The sequence below is a fragment of the Pimephales promelas genome, chromosome 22, assembly GCF_988280905.1.
Source record: "Pimephales promelas chromosome 22, fPimPro1.hap1.1, whole genome shotgun sequence".
NCBI classification, from domain to species: Eukaryota; Metazoa; Chordata; class Actinopteri; order Cypriniformes; family Leuciscidae; genus Pimephales; species Pimephales promelas.
The window spans coordinates 19,207,529-19,228,116 of NC_142790.1; the positions used below are offsets into that span (position 1 = coordinate 19,207,529).

At 36.6% G+C, this 20,588-nt stretch overlaps 1 protein-coding gene across 3 annotated transcripts in view; it reads left to right on the top strand.

The window, feature by feature from the left end:
• The window catches only part of plcd1a (phospholipase C, delta 1a), a 25,152-nt gene continuing 4,564 nt past the window's right edge, over positions 1-20,588 (top strand). Inside the window, exons 1-12 of one of the 3 annotated variants that reach the window (XM_039666944.2) lie at positions 1-196; positions 6,793-6,951; positions 14,065-14,293; positions 14,473-14,602; positions 14,717-14,945; positions 15,999-16,200; positions 16,286-16,430; positions 16,517-16,669; positions 18,500-18,649; positions 19,198-19,357; positions 20,096-20,212; positions 20,313-20,491. In XM_039666944.2, the coding sequence (XP_039522878.2) occupies positions 166-196; positions 6,793-6,951; positions 14,065-14,293; positions 14,473-14,602; positions 14,717-14,945; positions 15,999-16,200; positions 16,286-16,430; positions 16,517-16,669; positions 18,500-18,649; positions 19,198-19,357; positions 20,096-20,212; positions 20,313-20,491 (1,884 nt within the window). In that variant the 5' untranslated portion in view covers positions 1-165. Of the gene's footprint in view, positions 197-1,370; positions 1,648-4,248; positions 4,350-6,792; positions 6,952-14,064; positions 14,294-14,472; positions 14,603-14,716; positions 14,946-15,998; positions 16,201-16,285; positions 16,431-16,516; positions 16,670-18,499; positions 18,650-19,197; positions 19,358-20,095; positions 20,213-20,312; positions 20,492-20,588 lie in introns of those variants that run through there. The other 2 variants (XM_039666943.2, XM_089125467.1) reach the window with 2 other exon arrangements.

Below are 20,588 nucleotides of genomic sequence, written 5' to 3' on the forward strand. Positions count from 1 at the left end.
CGGGTTCCACAGAGTCATCAGTGGATGTTTAGGACACGGTTTAGGACGCTCAACCCAGTCAGGCTCTGGGTGACTTCGGGACACAAAACGTCTTGTCCAACTTGGATATACACCAACTGAAAGAAGGAAAGGAAGAAAAGCTAAATAAATAAGTAACGAAAAAAAATGGAACTCAATGGAAATACCGGCAAAATCGGTAAGTTTTGCAGTGATTTCATGTTTAGCCTCAGCGTGAGAAGTTCACATTTGATTGAAGTGTCAGGAGGCTATTAACAATTGCTATAAACACCACTGATTTTAATTGCATTTTGTTTGCATTACTCTTTCCGCAGTCAGTGGAAGTGTTGCATTATTTATAGTAGGCTATCTTTCATTTTTATATGTAACATTTTACTCTTTTGTGAAACATCTCTGAACTTTGTAGCTAGGCTATGCAATGAGTTTAAGACGAGTGTGAGTTCACAATAAAACCATGTCAATGCCAGTTACAAAAAAAATAAATAATAATAATAATAATAATAGCTAATAATAATAATAATAAAGTTTTATGAAGCCTACCTTTTTCTTAGAACCCTTTTTAGCCTGTGAAAGTGCGAATGACTATGTCGACTAATGAGTTTAACCACAAGAAGGCGCCCTATCCCAAATTACGTTTGAACTAGTGATTCATTGGCTACTTTCGAACCGGTTCACTAAACGATTTGAAATCTTTTAGAATTTTAAGAATGCAGATTTAAAAATTCTTTAAGAATTTCCATACCATGTAAGCATCAAAAGGACATGAGTGACAACAAATAGATTTCGCCAGCTGCTAGATATGACTTTAATAAAGCTATTAAAAAAGCAATAGCTTTGCATTTTGAGTTTTACTAACTGCTTTCACGTTCATTCAAAATTGTTCTGCGGCATCCGTTTGAATGAAAAGCAGAAATTAATGTGTTAGACAGGTCGCCTATCATTCTGTCCAGCAGATGCACAGCATATCCAGCATGTAAAGCTCAGTATGAGTCTTGTCTCGTTAATCGGTCCGTCTAATGCTCAAGCACTGGGTTGCGATTGGTTCGCGCTAGTCAGCAATCCTGCTCTTTAAAAAGGAGGAAAGTTCAGCGAAGTTTACGAGTCAAACATGGAAGTGAACGAGAATGATTCATTCGAAACTACCATTTTTCCGTGAGCGAAACACTAGAGAGAAGGCAACAAGCAAAATCAGGTTACACCCTGCTTTAAAGTCTAGGTTACACCACGCTAACCTGTTTGGAGAATGTAAAAAAAAAACACTTGTTTAAAGAGTCCCCAATAGACGTATAAACAGATTACATAGGCTATTATCTCTTTTTATTTTGTGTTATATTTGAATGCCATAGTGTCAGTGCGAAACTGAAATACACGCATATATAGAAAGTGAATTGGAACAAAAACAATAGGATTTTTGCAGGTTTAGAACCCGCCCCATAGAAAGAGACTTGCAAACGTCATGGCTTTCTCCCGTCGTGTTATTTTTCAACCAAAAGTGAGTCGATTACAGGACCCCGTAGAGGAATTCCACAATGTCCTGTGGGCGTAAGCCGTGCAAAAGGACGATATCGCAGGAGTTCGTTTATCAAGAGCGGTGCAAGAACGTGGCGCACGAGAATGGGAAACGCATAGGTGGGTGTCGCATGTCGGGTCGTCGTGCGTTAAAAATCCCTCCGTGGACTTAAACTCCACGAGAGCTGTGAACTTTTCTGGCTCTAGTTTCAGAAAGTATGTTTCTTAAAAATGGCATGTTTCTATTTTTCCCCACTTGTTACTGTAAAACTAAACCAATGGGATGTCATTTAAACCGTGTGTAAAACGTTAAGAGAACTCACTGACCATTTATAAATGTTCTAAAAAGTGTGTAAGTGGCTGTGCAAGGTTGGTAAAATAGCATTTTGAAATAGTAGGCTATTGTTTATGGAACGCATACACTGTTTAGATGTGTCCGTCATTGTCAATATCAACCAATCTCTGCAACATATTGCACAAGTCAATGGGTGTGACGTTTTGTTTCTGTAAGACACTTCACTCTAAATATGAAGTATTAAAAGCATTTAAAACATTAAGAGCATTTAAAATATACACCATGATGATGACTATGGATTCAGTGAAGCTGGCTTTTGAGGGGAGTTATAACTGCATATTTCTTAAAAGATGAGCACTGTATGATTTACTTTCATGTTTGGGATGAGGAATGGGTCAAGGAGATCATCCCATTCTGCTTAATGTTGTTTTGGAGTGTGGTGTTTAATTAAATTCCAGCCAAATGGAGCAGAGAAGATTTGTTTTGTTGAGTGTAGGATTACAAAACTGTTCCAAGAATGGGCGTTTTTTGGGGGGGTTGACTTATCACATTTAATCGTACAACTGTTTGCTATACGTTCCATTGATGCAACATCAAGATTGACTAGTTGTGTATAAAGATTCGTTTTTCACTTTTCTTTCTGTTCCCAGATGGAAATAATCTCCATCTAGTTAAATGGAAAACTGCCTTGAAGAGTAGTCTAGCACCAAAACAAATCAGCATTACGACCATCATTTAATTGTGCCCTGAAACTAAATGTAGGCCTATTTTGAATGCTTCAGTTGCTTGGTTTACATATATTTTAATAATCATAAATTATAATGTAGAAAAATTTTAATTAAATTTAGTTTGATCCAAAAGAATTTGTGGTGGATATATTTAGCATTCATCACCCTCAAAAAGAATGTGTTAAATTAATAACACAATTTATGTTGAGGCTACTTTAACAAATTATGTGCATTTTGTTTAAACGCTTTAAATTATTAAATTAATTATTTAATTAATTAAAACTCATTTAAATCATGTAATGACTTGTTAATAATTGCCATATAAACATCTGAATCTGACTAGATTGAAAGTAAGTTTTAACAAAAAAATGTGTAGTAATTTTATATATTGGAAGAGGAATGGGCCTAAAATGATTAAATAATGATGGCTAACATGCTTGATTACACAAGGTAGGATTTTGGGGCACAAAGTGGACAGGTTCCAGGATCGCTCAACCTCCAAAAAGAATAATAATAATGAATAAATGCATCTTAAAAATGTTCCTTTCAACTTGTGCATTAAATTCTAAATCTTTGGTGAAAGTACACCATTGAGGTTTCAATTCAAGCAAGGTAAGAAGAAGACTCTTGGAATTTTTTTATTTGTTACACACATGCTGAGTTGCACAATTTCTTTAGTCAGCTGTATATGACTCACAAACGTTTTACTGTAAATGGTCAGTGATTCTATAACTACACCATCTGGCTGCTTTCTTGAACTGTAAATGAACTGTGTACTGTTGACTAAACGTTTTTGAAAGCAACATATATTGTTAAAATATTTCATTGTTGTATACAGTATAGTCTTGTTTTGAAGGGCCCATAAAATCTTGACTAATACATCTTTCCCTGTTTCCCTGTTTAAACCGTCATCGAAAATGAATGGGAATATTAACGGATAGCTTTCTGAAGGTATTACAGATCTTTCCGGCTTTAATTCTAGCACTGGCACAGCTGAAATACACTGACTTCGTGCACTAGCCCTGTTACCATCATGTTTTTTGAGGGTCATAATGACAAGTCAGAAGAGTATTTGAACTTAGCAACATCTAAGTTTGCAAATACTTCTGGAGTGTGATTCGAATGTTGAGATGAAAAGCCTGAAACATTTTCCTAAATGTAAAATACCCCACTTTTTTTAAGACTGCAATAGCATCAGTCATAAACATAAAACCACACACGCACAGAGCTTTCTGAGTAAACATCGGGAATCTTCTCAGCACACACACACACACACACAAATACGTTCAGCTCCATTTCAAAGTATGTGGAGGCCAGATTTTTCCTCATTTCTCCGCCTTCTGCTTGAGTGCAGCCAGAGCCTCATAAACAGCCTCTGTGGCAAGAGCTCATGAAAAAAATGTCAGCAATGTTGTGGTTTGCCCACACCCTTGGGTTCATACAAGTCAAATGGGCCAATTATTACTATGAAAGCTGCAGGACAACAGCTTTGCATCTCATCAGGATGTTATTATCTGCAATATTTAATCGTTCCAAATTCAAGTAGAAACATTTAATGGAAAGACTGATCTTTTATTGCAACATTGACATGCATCCACACACACCACAGAGAGCAATCCGGCAAAATGCCTAGGGTGAAGGCTAAAAGATTTTGGCTCTCCTAGGCCAGGAGTCAGGACGATAATTTTACCCCATTCTCCATTTCAGGGCTGTCGTGTGTTCTGTCACGGTGTGGTGTGGGTTGAACAAGACTCAAAATCCAAAGGCTCCGCTTTCAGCAGTGACAACATAAACAAACGGTACTGCGCATGTGCATTAATCTGGCCCAAATTTAACTTCAATCCATAACAAGTAAATAACCTAGTAGCTGGTATTTCTTGCCAGTCAAAGAAAATAAATGTTACCTGGCCAAACTGAAATGTGACACTACCAGACCCGTTTAACAAAAATTGGAGACAAGATGTTTTTCTACCGACGTGTCTGATTTACCGCAGTGTTAAAAAAAACTGTGGCGAGCGCGACGGCGGGGTTTGATAAGGTTAACATAGCTCGCTAACCGCTTGCTAACCTTTTTTTAAGGTGGGTCTCCACATTGACAGCATGTTGGATGGATCTGTGCAGCGCTGACCATTCAATACACAGACTGGTCCGCTGTCAATGTGTTAGCGAGAGAGAGAGCGCGTGCGAATATGCACGCAACTCTGCAGTCAATTACAACTTTTCCCATCTTAAATTGTTAAAAACACGGAAATCAATATGTGGCGGTCAGCGCTGATAATGTGGTGGGCTGCCACCAATAAATGTATGGGAAACACTGTACCGGTTATCACTCAGATAAACATACCTTTTAATACCGCCGTCTGCCTCATAGGAAACCTTGGCATTTTTATTTTTAAAAATTGCGTTTGCGCCCTAGGCCAGGTTGCACCCCACAGCTCAACAACCTGCTCATCACCTTAACTTTCACTGCATGCATTTGTAGTCAATTGCCATATTATCCAGTAAACGAACAGAACGGAAGTTAACTTTGGGCCAGCTCATCACCATGGCAACGCGTCTGATGAAATCGTCTATATACAAATACTTTACTTGGAAGTTTACTCACAGGTACAGGCAGGATGGCAGGCAAGATGGCAGACAGGATGGCAGGCAGGATGGCAGGCAGGATGGCACACAAACATACTCTAAACACAAACAACAAGGACTGACTGAACTGAAGGGAACTAAATACAGAGACTGATGAATTGATTAATAGACCTTATTCAAAGCAGCGCCATGACAGGTATGAAAGTGAGGCTGTGAGGGATAGACTTACCGTGTTTCCAATGGCAACCGATGTAAAAAGCTGAATAAAGCGGCTAGATTACTTACAATTTTTCACAGCTTACATTGTCGGGAGTTTTTTGCCAACTGACATTTCTTAGAAAGATATTTTTCCAGTGTTTCATGAGCAGAACAATCCGAAAACACATTAAATAACAATACAGCCCATTGAAGAGATGCAAGTCTATCCCTCACAGCCTCGCTTTCATTCTCATTAAAAATCAAAGTGAAACAGGTGATGATTGACAAGACAGGTGCTACAGATGAACTAATAAAGACACATAACATGAAGACAACTTTGACAACCAGGGCACAACCGGTGTATTTAGAAACAAATATCCACGCCCGGGAAAAAAACAGAAGGTTTTTTTAAATGAGAGGCCAAACCGCAGGGAGATATCTGCATTTTCCCTTCAGGTAAACGGGGCCCAAGTTTAGTGGTTTGTTTTTCCCTCAAGAATATTAAACAAAATATAAAATATTTTACCTTATGTTTTGATTGTTTAATCAATTGTATAGGGTTATTAAAACAAATATCCTCTCCAGACATTACTTTTGGCCACTGTATGTGTGTATGTATGTATGTATATATATATATATATATATATGCACACACACATATATACTATGCAGCCTATAGTTATATTTATATTCACAGTGTTGTAATCATTGTGAGGGATGCAAATTATTTTATTGCACTGTGGGTTTGTGGTTTCAACAAGACAAAGATAACCACAATATCATTGCAAAATGGAAAAAGTGTTGTGTGTGTGAATGCATGTGGTCAGTATGTGTCAATGTTATCTTTCAGACTATGAGTATTTAGCATACTTTAATGAGTATTTAGGATATTTTAATGAAGAGAAAAAAAATCAATGTACTGTATGAACTGAATATAAACAAAGCACAATGATGGACCTAATACTAATACTGAAACTATTGAAAGCTAAGCACTATTGTGCAATTTAAAGAAATGTACTATCAAACCTACCTGGAATGGATTAACACACTTTCATTGAAGTAAAACTCAATGATTTAAACTTTACAATGTTTAGATATACAGTATACAGCATGAAAGAGATTCAAAGAAAATGGTCTTGGTAACCTATACCATGCATGTAACTCACCCAGCCGGTTTTGACCTTCAGGAAAACTAAATTGTGCAAGATCGTTTTTCTTTAGTCTGGAGAGAGGTGTGTCCAGTCATTAGCATAATTGCAAACATTTATATAATATTTTTAAATAGCTTTTGATCTATGCATGACTCACCACTGAGGCCAGCTTGTGGCATGGTCTTTATATTTGAGCTTCCAAAAATACTTAAATTGAGATACTTTGACAGTGGACTTTGAGCATTTTATGACCTTTGTGAAACCTATTTTCATGGACGCATGAACTTGATACTTGCTTGAACTTCAGGTTTGCAGGGAGACCCGGACCTGCAGTTTTTGCTGAAAGGTGGAGACCTTATAAAGGTGAAGTCTAACACATGGAGGAAGACCCGCTTCTTTCAGCTGTCCGAAGATTGCAAGACCGTGTGGCTACAGACCAAGAAGAAATTCAAGAAAGACTCCAGCTGTAAGTATTAATGCTGTCCCTTTTTTGAGTTCAGAGTCTGTTTGAGAGAGATGGGGAGAGAAGGTTTTTTTCATATCATGAAAAATCAGATTTTGATAATAGAGCTTGATGGACTATGAAAAACATAACTGAGCTGCCAAAACATTCAGCGATTTTGAAAAAAAAAAAAAAAAAAACCTTTCTAGAATGATTTCTGAAGGATCATGTGACACTGAAGACTGGAGAAATGATGCTGAAAATTCAGCCTTCGATCACAGAAATAAGTTATATTTTAAAATACATTCAATATAAAAGTTAGAAATTTAAAATTGTAATAATATTTCACTGTATTACTGTTTTTACTGTATTTTGGATCACTTCTTTCAAAAACATAAAAAAGTATACTAAACGTTTGAACAACATATATATATATATATATATATATATATATATCAATACAAATACATTATTATATAAAAAACTGTTGCTTGATACACAGTAATCAGATAACCTTGGCTTTAATTTAATTTAATTTCCTGATAATAAATGACCTCATGCTGATTTCAGCAAGCCTCACATCAAATGGCTCTCCTGTAAATTCATCTTTATAGTGTCCCAGAGCTGTAAATACATAGTTAGACCCGTCCTTCACCTTCCCCCACAAACATTTTGAACATCTGTAAGGCCAGAAAAGGCTTTGATTTGGGCGGAAAGGAAACATCTCGGACAAAATGACCGGAGAGAAGCGGAACGAAATGTTGTGGTGATCTTAAATCTGTTTTCCACATGTTGTCCAGAGACCTCTGTCCCTCAAAGCTTCCGGCGGCCTGGTTCCTCCTGGCCAAAGGCCTCAGATCAGGCCTCTTTATGTGCTATCTGCCAGAACGTGGCTGCCTCCACTATGTCCTGCATGTGCGTGAGTGAGGAAACCAGGACCAAACAAAATCAAAGGATTCTAGTTAAAACACCAGATATCAGCAGGGGAACCCTCTGGTCCTGCTCACATGATATTTTCACCCATTAGTCGGGTGTTTTGACAGGTTCTTACTTCCATTGGCCAGGAATGATGATTAGATGGATTGCACATGCAGCGGGGGCGCTTCGGCCTCTTTTTATGTTCTCAAAAGAATGACATAAATGATGACAGAATGCTTGGAAAATGGCTCAATATAAGTATTGAAACATTAGAGGATGATTCAGGGACTTGTAATTGGAGCATAATACTTATGTTGTTAATGGTTTAAAGACAAGGGTTTCATGTTTTTAAGCACAGGAAATGAGGTTGTTATTATCTTATAGTAATGGTGCCAAGTTTATCTCAAGTTAAATGGACTTACAGGGGTGGGAACGAAACAGAGGAAACATAACAGATGGTTTTTATCAAATACTAGTGCTGATGCGGCCCTACCCACTGTAAAACTATCCAGAAATAAGACAATGGCTATTTTTTTCTCTTAAACCCTATTGACAAGTTAAGTAAAACATCTAACTCAGTCTTGTCTCCATGATAATAGCTGCAGTCCTGTGTGCTTATATGTGTGATTATATGTACAATGAGCAGATTTTGCCCCTGTTTTTCATGTTTATCCCCCCCTCCAGCAGAACATAATAAGGTCACATGGTCACACTCCCACCACTGTAACTTTTAACAGAGGTCACATGTGGCTAAATCAGTCTACAAAGTGCCCAAATATATACACTTAAAAAAATAAAATAAATTATGCTCAGCAAGGCTGCATTTATTTGATCAAAAATACAGTAAAACAGCAACATTATGATTTTTTTATGAATATATTTTAAAATGTAATTTATTTCGTGTGATGTTAATGAATTTTCAGCATCATTACTTCAGTCTTCACTCTTCAATGTCACTTGATCCTTCAGAAAGAACTTTAATATGCAAATTTGGTGCTCAATTATAAAAAATGGTTCTCATTATAAATCCAGAAAACAGTTTTTGCTTTTCAGGATTCTCTGATGAATAGAAAGCTCAAAACAACTCTTTTTATTTGAAATAACAATCTTTTGTATCATTATAAATGTGTTTACTGTCACTTTTGATCAATTTAGTCTTTTTTTTTAAATAAAATTATTATTATTTTAATTTTATTTTCCCCAAACCTTTTAATGTTTTCAGTATATTAAACGTTTTCCATAAACTTTTCCAGCAAAATAGTTTTCTAGATTAATAATAATTATGAGAAATCTTTCTTAAGCATCAAATCAGCATATTAGAATGATTTCTGAAGGGTCATGTGACACTAAAGACTGTGTAATGAAATTACACTTTAAAATATATTCAAATAGAAAGTAGTTATTTTAATTTGTAATAGTATTTCATAATATTACTGTTTTTACTGTGTTTTTGATCAAATGAATCCAGTGAACTAATGCTTGGTGAATATAAGACGTATTTTCAAAACATTTAAAACAAAACCTTAATTATTCCAAACTTTAGCCTGGTATGTGTGACTTGCTAAGGGTTAATCACTTCTATTGTTATTTTACAGTAAGTATTCAACTTATGCCTTGTTCATTCCTCTCATGAATTATATCTAAAATCAGGTTGCTCTGAGAATTAAACTTTCTCCTCTGTGTGTAAGGAATCAAGAAAGAGAGTACCTCACTGGATGTGGTTTAACAACCAGATATATAGCCTTGTGGTTATTAGAAAAACTATAAACCAATGATGTGACATGAATGCAAAAGAAATGAACTATCATTTTTAAAGTTGAAGTGTGAAATTTCTGCATCATCGCTACAGTAAATTGTGATAAGAAAAAAGATTGCAACATGAAGAAAATGATCCACTTTAAAAAAAAAATGTTGGTGCAATTATTAAGAAAAATGTTTTTGTTTCAGAAACTATAAACAATTGATGAATTTGTAATAATCTGATGAAATCTGACAATAGCAGGTCAGATTGTGGCCAAGCACAATGTTTCCTTTCTGTCAGCTTGTTTGAATGGAATCTGAAGGATGCTAGACTTGCCTTTGACACTGCTTTCTTTCAGCAGTTCACTTGAGATTGGGTGTTATATCTAAATTGTTCTCCTACAGACCCCACATTTTGTAACATTTCATTTATTATTTGTGAGCATGCACCAGATCTAAAACAGCAGATTATCTCCAGCTGTGTTTTTTCCAGAACTTTCCACAAATATTGTACAAATTACTGTGTGAAGTTTTTTCTTCTTCTTTTTCATCAAATGGACAATGCTAGAAAGTGCTTAACCTTTTTTTAGTATGAACTAAACAGTTTTAAAACTTGTGATTGTCATTTCTAGCAATAAACATCTTAAATAAAAAGACAAATTCTGCAAAATTAAATAAAAAATAACTACACTAGAATGGGTAACAGGACTGCCCATGATTTTAATCAATTATAATTAAATAATTTAATAAATTGGTTAATAATTTAAATTAGTTTTTACTACAATTAATTAAATATCAATTTAACATCAAGAATTTATTTGGGATTGTGTACACTGGAGTTCGGAGCCCTCCCCCCGGACAGCACGCCAAATACGCATGAAACTGAAGTGTGTACTCGAGAATTACGTTTTTACGGACAGTTGGGGCCCTATCACATAGCTGGTGCAATGCAGCACCAGGCACGACGCAAGTGTTTTTGCTAGTGTCAGCCCGACGCAGTTATTATTTTCACGTCCTGCGCCACATTGTTTAAATAGCAAGTGCATCTGCACCCATTTGTGCGCCCATGGGCGTGCTGGTCTGAAAATGAGGTGTGTTCAGGCGCATTCTTGATGCATTGCTATTTTGAGGCAACTGAAATAGACTGTGCCATTGACCAGCAAAAACTTGGTCTAAAGTCAATGGTATAATAATATTTTTGTTATTTAAAGAGGTGTTAGAAATATGCGCCTATATAGGCTGGTCCACAACGCGGGTACACTCCCTTTTTAGACACACAGGGACGCGCAGCAGCACACAAACATGCCAAATATTCAAAATAAAAGTATTACATTAAGTTAAAGATGAATGTTGTATTAGAAACTGGCTTTTAAATGGAATGGGAGATGAGACTCTGATTGGTTTTCTGCATGTTACGCCCCAAAACACACCCATTACTCATTAGGAGAATAGGGACAACCCTTTTAGGCCATGCGTTGGTGTGCCGACCGTTTTTCTTGACGTTAAACTAGCAAAAGTGGATTCAGACAAGCCCTAAGTGCACTTGTGCCATGCGCTTACCGTTAAAATAGGGCCCATTATGTTTTTAAAACTATAGCTACTTTTTATGTTAGACTAATAATACTTTTGTTTTTGTCTAATATGTCTAATAGACCTCACAAAAAAAGGATTCTTTACTGTTTTGTCATGCGTCACCAATTGTACTATATTCATGGAAAGTAGCTTGTATTTGCTTTGTTCCAGTCGGCTGAGTACACACAAACAAACCCTGATCTGCTGATTCCTCACAGTAAGCCATCTATTGTGTCTAATTGTTTTATTTGGGATCACAAATTGATTGCTGGAGAGATCTCACTTCCAGGTAGAGCAGTTTATTGATGTATTTGCACACAGAAAGGTCAATTAAAGCTCTAACTAAAAAGTTGACTCAGTTCTGTTCACACATTTCTCCTATGAACACTGTGGGAACAGTTGAGGCTGATAGCCACCTACAGTACATGTACAGTATGTTTGGGTTCCCCCTGTCTGTGTGTATGTGTTTTGCTGAGGATTACTTCTGAACTCTTCCATTCATTAACTTCTTAACTTCTGCACAATACACATGATCTAGTTTGTCCCTGTATTTGTTTTACACTGGGATTAAACGGCAGAGGTCATAGGAGGAGAGTGATTGTACAGCTGTGTTTGCCAAGCACATTCACTAACCTTCAAAGGGGACGACACTTTTGAGCTTATCACCTTCTTATCAGTATCTGACGTGATGCCTGCAATAAATTGTCTTTCACACAGCAGTGCTTAGCCAAGATTTATTGATTATTCATACCTCTGGAGTTAAAAGGATAGTTTGCCCAGAAAAGAAAATTCTGTCATCATTTACAAACACAACAACCATCACCAAACGAGAACAAAGAACTGAGGAGAACTCAGGGCTTAAATAGGCAGATGATGATTGAAACTTATAACTTATTAAATAAAATGAAAAAATACATATAAATGACCAAATATAATGAAAAATATATACATACTTATTATTGGAGTATGTTTTACAAGAAAATCCAATTTTAGTTTTTTTACTTAACCAATGAGGTTCTTGCTGAAGCTCAAACGTGTTGCATATCACGAGAATGAACCTCATTGGTTCTTGCTGAAGCTCAAACGTGTTGCATATCACGAGAATGAACCTCATTGGTTCTTGCTGAAGCTCAAACGTGTTGCATATCACGAGAATGAACCTCATTGGTTCTTGTTGAAGCTCAAATGTGCTGCGTAACACGAGAATGAACCTCATTGGTTCTTGCTGAATCTCAAACGTGCTGCGTATAATGAGAATGAACCTCATTGGTTCTTGCTGAAGCTCAAATATACTGCGTATCATGAGAATGAACCTCATTGTTTCGTGTTGAAGCTCAAATATACTGCGTAACACAAGAAAGAACCTCATTGGTTCTTGCTGAAGCTCAAACGTGCTGCGTATAATGCAGTGGTGGAAAGAGTACTGACAAATTGTACTTAAGTAAAAGTATTGCTACTTAAGTAATAATTTACTTGAGTACAAGTAGAAGTACTGAATTATAATATGACTCAAGTAAGAGTAAATAAGTAGTTTGCTTAAAAACTACTCAAGTAATTGCATTACAAAGTACTTTATTATTTTTCTATTTTTACCCAAAATGGGGAGATGATAGCGAAATGGAGCGCTAAACACTCTCTTGTCATCTGTTTCATTCATACTGAAGGCCCAGTACTGATGCATAAAAGTATTAGGCATTTCAGGAAATGCCTTTACGGATATAATAACATGCAAATAGTGATGTTTTGACTGATGAAACATGAAGACAAACACATAATAGCTATAATATATCTCTGTTTATCTCAAACTGTCAGGTATTTTCAAAAGAATTATGTATGACTTTAAAGGGATAGTTCACCCAAAAATGAAAATTATCCCACGATTTACTCTCCCTCGAGTTATCTTAGTAGATATGACTTTCAGTCTAATACAGTCAGAGTTGTATTAAAAAATGGCCTGGCTCTTCCAAACTTTATAATGGCAGTGAATGACTGAAGAAAATTTGAAGCCCAAAAAGTGTATCCATCAATGATAAAAATGCTCCACATATAGACTACTCATTGGTTCTTGCTGAAGCTCAAACGTGCAGCGTAACACGAGAATGAACCTCATTGGTTCTTTCTGAAGCTCAAACGTGCTGCAAAATACGAGAATGAACCTCATTGGTTCTTTCTGAAGCTCAAACGTGCTGCGAAACACGAGAATGAACCTCATTGGTTCTTGCTGAAGCTCAAACGTACTGCGTAACACGAGAATGAACCTCATTGGTTCTTGCTGAAGCTCAAACGTACTGCGTAACACGAGAATGAACCTCATTGGTTCTTTCTGAAGCTCGAACGTGCTGCGTAACGCGAGAATGAACCTCATTGGTTCTTGCTGAAGCTCAAACGTGCAGTGTAACGCGAGAATGAACCTCATTGGTTCTTTCTGAAGCTCAAACGTGCTGCGAAACACGAGAATGAACCTCATTGGTTCTTTCTGAAGCTCAAACGTACTGCGAAACACGAGAATGAACCTCATTGTTTCTTGCTGAAGCTCAAACGCTCTGTGTATAATGACAATGAACCTCATTGGTTCTTGTGGAAGCTCAAACGTGCTGTGTAACACACGAGATCTTGAACATGAAATCTTGTGCTATATCACAACATAGTGGTTTAGAGGTGTCAAAATACACTCATATATTCTTGTTCATGTTCAGACCTGCTTATCACATGGGTCTCAGAAATAATTTGTTTCTAAGGCTTCAGGCTGTAGTTATGTTATAAGTCACTGCTCGTCAGTCTGCCAACAGAACAGACTAACAAAGATTTCTTGTGAATTGCAGTTTTATTCATAAAAGGTTCAAAATGTTATTTCAAATTCGGACTCAAAAATGAGTAATAATTAAAAATCTCTTGCCATTTTTACAGTCAGCCTCGGGGACATTCATTCTGTGCGGTATGGGCGTCAGACTGAAGGGATGCAGAAGTACACTGAGTCTTCAGTGGAGGACCGTTGCTTCTCCATCGTCTTCAAGGGTCGACGGAGCAACCTAGACTTGATAGCCTCATCTAAAGAGGAGGCCAAGCATTGGGTCAGCGGTCTGGAGAAGGTCATCAACAGCATGGGCAACCTCAACCGCCTACAGAACAGCGAACAGTATCCTTTAACATCTATTCTCCAAAGCCTGGTCTCTGAACTTATTTGTATGGTTGTAATAAAGTAGCCTAACACATTTATATTTACATTTTTTTAATTGGAAAATTTCTGGCTCAAAAAACATATATATATTAAATATTTTGAGCGTTTAATATTCAGTCCTTACATCAGACAAAAAGCTGGATCTATGACTGCATGCGCAAGGCAGACAAGAACGCAGACAACAAAATGAACTTGAAGGAGTTGAAGCATTTCCTACGTCAGATCAACATTGTGGTGGACGAAGATCACGCTGAGGCGCTCTTCAAGGTGAGAGACAAATCATAAAGCAATTCATAGATGTCTAAAATGCTGTAATTTAAAAAAGAAAATGTTGTAGGTCCTCAAGAACTGTTTTATTTTGTATTATTTAATATATTGCAGAAATGTGACACATCACATTCAGGCACTCTGGAGGGATCCGAAATTAAGAACTTCTACAATTTGCTGACTCACCGTCAGGAAGTTGATGTGATATTTGGAAAGTATGCTCATACTAACGGACAGATGAGCTCCGACGACCTTTTGAACTTCCTTCATACTGAGCAGAGGGAGCCGGTTTCTTTGGATTATGCACATAAGCTTATCGATAAATTTGAGTTGGATGAAATGGGTAATGGCACACAAATTACCAGTAGAATACATCAGATAACACAGTATTCACAATATTGCACTATTATAATATTTTACATAATATAATACTCTATGCTATGTATATATTTACACACACACACACACACACATTGTGTGCACAATTATTAGGCAAGTTGTGTTTGAGGATTAATTGTATTCTTGAACAACTACGGTGCTTTCAGCCAATCCAAAATGTTAATAAACCTCAATCCTGGATATTTAAGGAAGTAAAAGTGATGTGTGCACAATTGTTGTAAAAGCAAAATGAAACAAAACATTTGAACATTTGATGGTTTCAAGAGTGCTGTATCCCTCTGAAAGACTTTTTTTTTTTTTTTTTTTTTTTTTACAATTTTTGACTTTTTAAAGTCAGATAAATCTCTTTTTTGGCCCAATTTACCCGAGGAAAATACCTCCCTAATAATTATGCACACCCTGATATAGGGTGTTGATCTCCTTAGGCCACACCCTCCCTCATTACACAAAAAACACATCACCTGAAATGCTTAAATCCAATAAACATTCAAGTTTAAACAGCTTGGAGTTGGAAAAAATGCATAAAAATGGTGATGTGGTCAAAATATTCACTTGCCTAATAATTCTGCCATTTCAAAAGATGTAAACAACACTGGTCCAGAAGCACTTCCTGTTTCGGTTTTTTAACACTACATAAAAGCTGGGATAAAATACAACCAACAGAACATTTAAAACTGAATCAAAAAGTTAAACAAACATCTTTAAGATGTTTTCTTTACATGTGAAATAAAGAAAACAGTTACAAACTGAAACAGGAAGTGTTTCTGGACCAGTGTTGTTTACATCTTGTGAAATGGTCTATATATATATAAGATCATTAAAATCTAATATTAGAGAATGTGTATCATATAATATAATATAAATTAGGTTGAAAGAACAAAATCATGATAAACCTGAATTACACAATCAAAATAGCAGATGTATCAAAAAAAAATTGAATTTATTTGTTTACAATAAATGTTAGTTAGTATAAAACAGTGTTTTTGTACTTACCCAGCAAAACTGAACAAACACATGAGCATAGATGGTTTCCTGATGTACCTGAACCATGAGGAAAGCTCCATCTTTAACCCCGCCCACAAACCAGTGTACCAAGACATGCGCCAACCGCTCAATCATTACTTCATTTCCTCTTCCCATAACACCTATCTGATGGAGGACCAGCTGAAGGGGCCTAGCAGCACAGAAGCCTATATCAAGTACGAACATGTCTATTTACGCAGGAATTCTCAACAGCAATGCATATTAAGCATTCCTCCATAAGCAATGGCTGTTGTCTTTTAGAGCGCTGACGAAGGGATGCCGCTGTGTGGAGCTGGATTGTTGGGACGGTGAAAACGGTGAGCCGGTCATTTATCACGGCCACACGCTCACATCCAAAGTGCTCTTCAAAGACGTCATCAAGGCCATCAAAGAATATGCTTTCAAAGTGAGTGAAATTACACAAATTGTATGGTTTGATGACTTATATTATTAGTTTTGTGGATTATGAAACGTGTTTCATTGCTACGCTAGACCTCACAATATCCAGTGATCCTGTCTTTGGAGAACCACTGCACCATACCACAGCAGAAAATCATGGCCCAGCACTTATCCTCCATCCTGGGCAGCGCTCTGCTCACTCAACCACTGGGGGATAGCATGCCCAGTGCTTTTCCAGGACCTGAGGTTAGAACCCCATAAATACACAGTTTCACATGCATGTTTCCTGCTGCACTGCTTATTCTATAGAGTGCATTATTAGCCTCTCAGCAATGTCGGCCTTATAATTATAGTATAATTTTACTATAGGGTTTTCAAAAAGGTCTTTGTTAAAATGTTCAGCGACCAGCTATGTGAAAAATCACTACAAAAAAGCAAAAAAGATAATTGCCAAAAAAACAAAACAAAACAAAGGTACAAGACTGTGTAGTTAAGGGCTATGATAGAAGAAGCACACAACTCTGCATGATAAATAACTCTGCATATTGCCACCTGGTGGACAACAGAAACAGATTTATAGAGCTAAATCTCTTTAAAACTCTCTTCACCACACCCCGCTATCCTCAAATGACTTCCTCATCATCCATGCATACTTCCTGTCTACTTCTTTTTCCACAAATTCAAATAGCTCAAGACAGAGGAAGGGATTATCAGTGGAGCTGATTATGTGAATGCAGATGAATTTTTTTGGATTGTAGCCATTTATCACTTCCTGATGATTCACCAAAATATGCAGAGAGCTTTTGAGCTGCATTCTGACAAAGGCAAATGACAAAACAGTACACGTTCAGACTGGTTGCTTATTTTGGTTGTGGAGTGGGAGGCGCCTCTGATTGATGATGTCACTAGGTTTATGAGCTTGTCTGTTCGAATTACATGTCAACTCTGAGCTTTGTCCCGCACTGAGAAGTTCTTCCAGTTTCTCGAAATGAAACTGTGGCAGGATGGAAATCAAGGAAGATTCTTATATTTCAGCCTGAGGGCAGCTCAGCCATGAACAATCATACACCCAAAAAAAACACACTTACAAGAGAAACATCATCTTTCAGTTCCATTTGTAGTATGTGAAGGTTATGTAGAATTTCTCACATAAAACTACCTATTCCACACCCCTTGGGTTTTTTTTTTCTTCATTATAAGTGTATTAGTGTCTCCATTTGATCAATTAGTAATGCTTGCTTTTTTTCTCTAAATTTTTAGTCACTGAAAAAATTTAAGTCACTCTGAAAAAACCATTTGGTAAATGAAATGATAATTTATATTTTAAAATTGAAAGAGTTTTGAATAAATGTTAAGTGGGTGCAAACTTGTGGGTGACCCAAATTCAAGTTCTGACTCGTGGTTCTTACCAGATCATGTTCATATCTCTGCTTACACTATCCTGTCATAATAAAGGCAAAAAATATATACTGTGCACTATCTATCAAAAGTCTCTAAGAATTTCTTTTTTGCTGTATTTATTTGCTTATTTACTAGTAGTAATATTGTGAAAAAATATTACAATTTAAAATAACCGTTTTGCATTTAATATACAGTATCTTAAAATGTAGTTATCCCTGTGATGGCAAAGCTGAATATTATTCAGCAGCCATTACTCCAGTCTTCAGTGCCACAGTATAATAAAGTGTAACATGAGAAAACAACAGAACGTTCCAAAGAACAGCATTTATTAGAAATAGATTTTTTAGTAAAAATTTAAATTGTCTCTATTAATCAATTGAATGCCTCCTTGCTAAATCATTCATTTTCTTCTCCAAAAAAGTGACTTTAAACATTTGAAAGGTTCAAAAAAATAATTTTTGATTAAATAATATTTATTTATAACAATAATTATTTTATTTATAATATTTTTACATTTTATATATAAATACTTTTTATTATTATGTTTCATCTACCAATAAGAATGCACTATTCACTACTTAACTGAACACATTTGAACATATTTCAACAGATTTAATTTTTTAATTTCAAATTGATTATATTTGTGTCATCTACAGTACATGTTTACATTTGCAGGAGCTGAAGGGACGTATTCTGGTCAAGGGCAAGCGTTTGAACAAACTGGATGCAGCTTTCAACAACAACACCTCGGAGGATGTGGACAGTGTGTCGGAGGAAGACGAGGCTGCCGAACTGAAAGAGGGTGAACCCAAACCCAAAGGCAAGGTGTGTTGAACAACCCTGCAGTCATTCAAACTGCTTTTCATGATCAATACAGTGGAACTCTGGAAATTAACAAAGAGCTTTTGCTCTACCAATAAAAACAGGAAGAGGTTTTAGAAAACATGCTGTCAGTGCTACAAAATTACAAATGCTACAAAATTAACACCCGCAAAACAACAAATATGAGGACAAATTGCGAAAAGGGCACAATTACTCACCAGACTTTGTTTGGAAGTGCAACACAGAATTTGGTTTAAATCGATTTAATCACAAGGTTCATTTCTAATCTTATCTAAAGTCCTATTTCAAACCATTTTATAAAACACTCCACGAAGTATATTTAGGGCCGTGGAGCATATTTGCATTCACAAATCTGCGGTAGATAAGGTCGAGTTCAAATCGGCACACTCAGCTGTCACAGACATTCCTACAAAAGCCTTATTCAAATTATTAGACCACAGATATGTTCTGCTTATTTGTCATCCCTTTGTCATTGCAATTTACTATATGTTGCACCCTGTAATTAAAATCTATCTTTGATTACTTTGTAGACTTCCAATAAGATCAAGCTGGCTAAGGAGCTGTCAGATCTGGTAATCTACTGCAAGAGTGTCCATTTCAGCAACTTTGACCACTCAAGAGATACTCAGGCCTTCTATGAAATGGCCTCTTTCAAGGAGAGCAAAGCAATGAATCTGGCGGAAAGCTCAGGTACAAGGGTACACAATAGACTGCTGGAGAAATGACATATTTTTGTTGGCCAAAACCCGGAAATGAGTAGCATTTTAGCGGTTCTGAGTCCACCCTTCTTTATTTTCAGTTAAATACCTAAAATAAGGTCTGTGGTTAACACAAGCTCAAGATATTTTCACGTTTCCAGTTCATCATTCAGCGTCCTCACCGTATTTACCATTTTTTGCAGCCTTTACCCAGACGTTGGAAACCGAGAGTAACTTACTACCGCTAAATGTTTAGCCTTTAAATTCTTAAACCCAGGAACAATGCAAGTCGACACCATCATGACTAAAAGTTTACTTAGAAGTATTTCCTTCTAAAGCAAGGAGCTATTTGTGTATCCATAGCAGAGTGGTAGGAGTAGCTTTGGATGGCAACATGCCCAGTGCATTGTGGATGTTGACGTTTTTGACATCTGGGAAGACAACAGTACCCAGGCAATTCTGTTTAGGCTTAATTTATTACAGTTATTTTGTTTAGAATCAAACTTTTGTTGTTATTAGAGATTATTTTCTGCAATAATCCCAATAATCTATTGGGTTTTTGTGGAGGGAACCAGTGTGATGCTAACCTCCGGGTTGGCTTACAAAAATATAAATCACTGCAGTGCTCTATAGGGCCTGAAACCAAAAAAGAAATATTTTTTTTCCTAAAATATGAGTGATGTTGTCAGATGTACTTTAAAATCACATTTCTCTGGCTAATGTCTTAAAGCTATGGGATTTATTCATCACAACATGGATAAGCTGAGCAGAATCTACCCAGCCGGCAGCAGAACCAATTCATCCAACTACAATCCGGTGCCCTTGTGGAACGCCGGCTGCCAAATAGGTGCAAAGCCCACTGTGATATGACACAATACGAGTCTAATTCAATTCAGAAAGTCTGTTTAGAATATTAATCTGTTTTTATCCCTCAAATTGGTTTACAGTGGCTCTAAACTTCCAGACTCCCTGTAAAGAGATGGATCTGAACCAGGCCCTCTTTTATCCTAATGGCAATTGTGGCTACAAACTGAAGCCAGAGTTTCTGAGGGACCCGGACTCTCAGTTTGACCCCGTGAAACTCACCGTAGGCCCCTGGCTGAAGAAGAAGACCCTGCATATCATGGTGAGATTCTTCTGTCCTGCACTGCAAAAAAAAAATAAGAAAATAAATTAGGGATTATTCTGCCTAAATCACTAAATCATTAATACATTAGTTAATT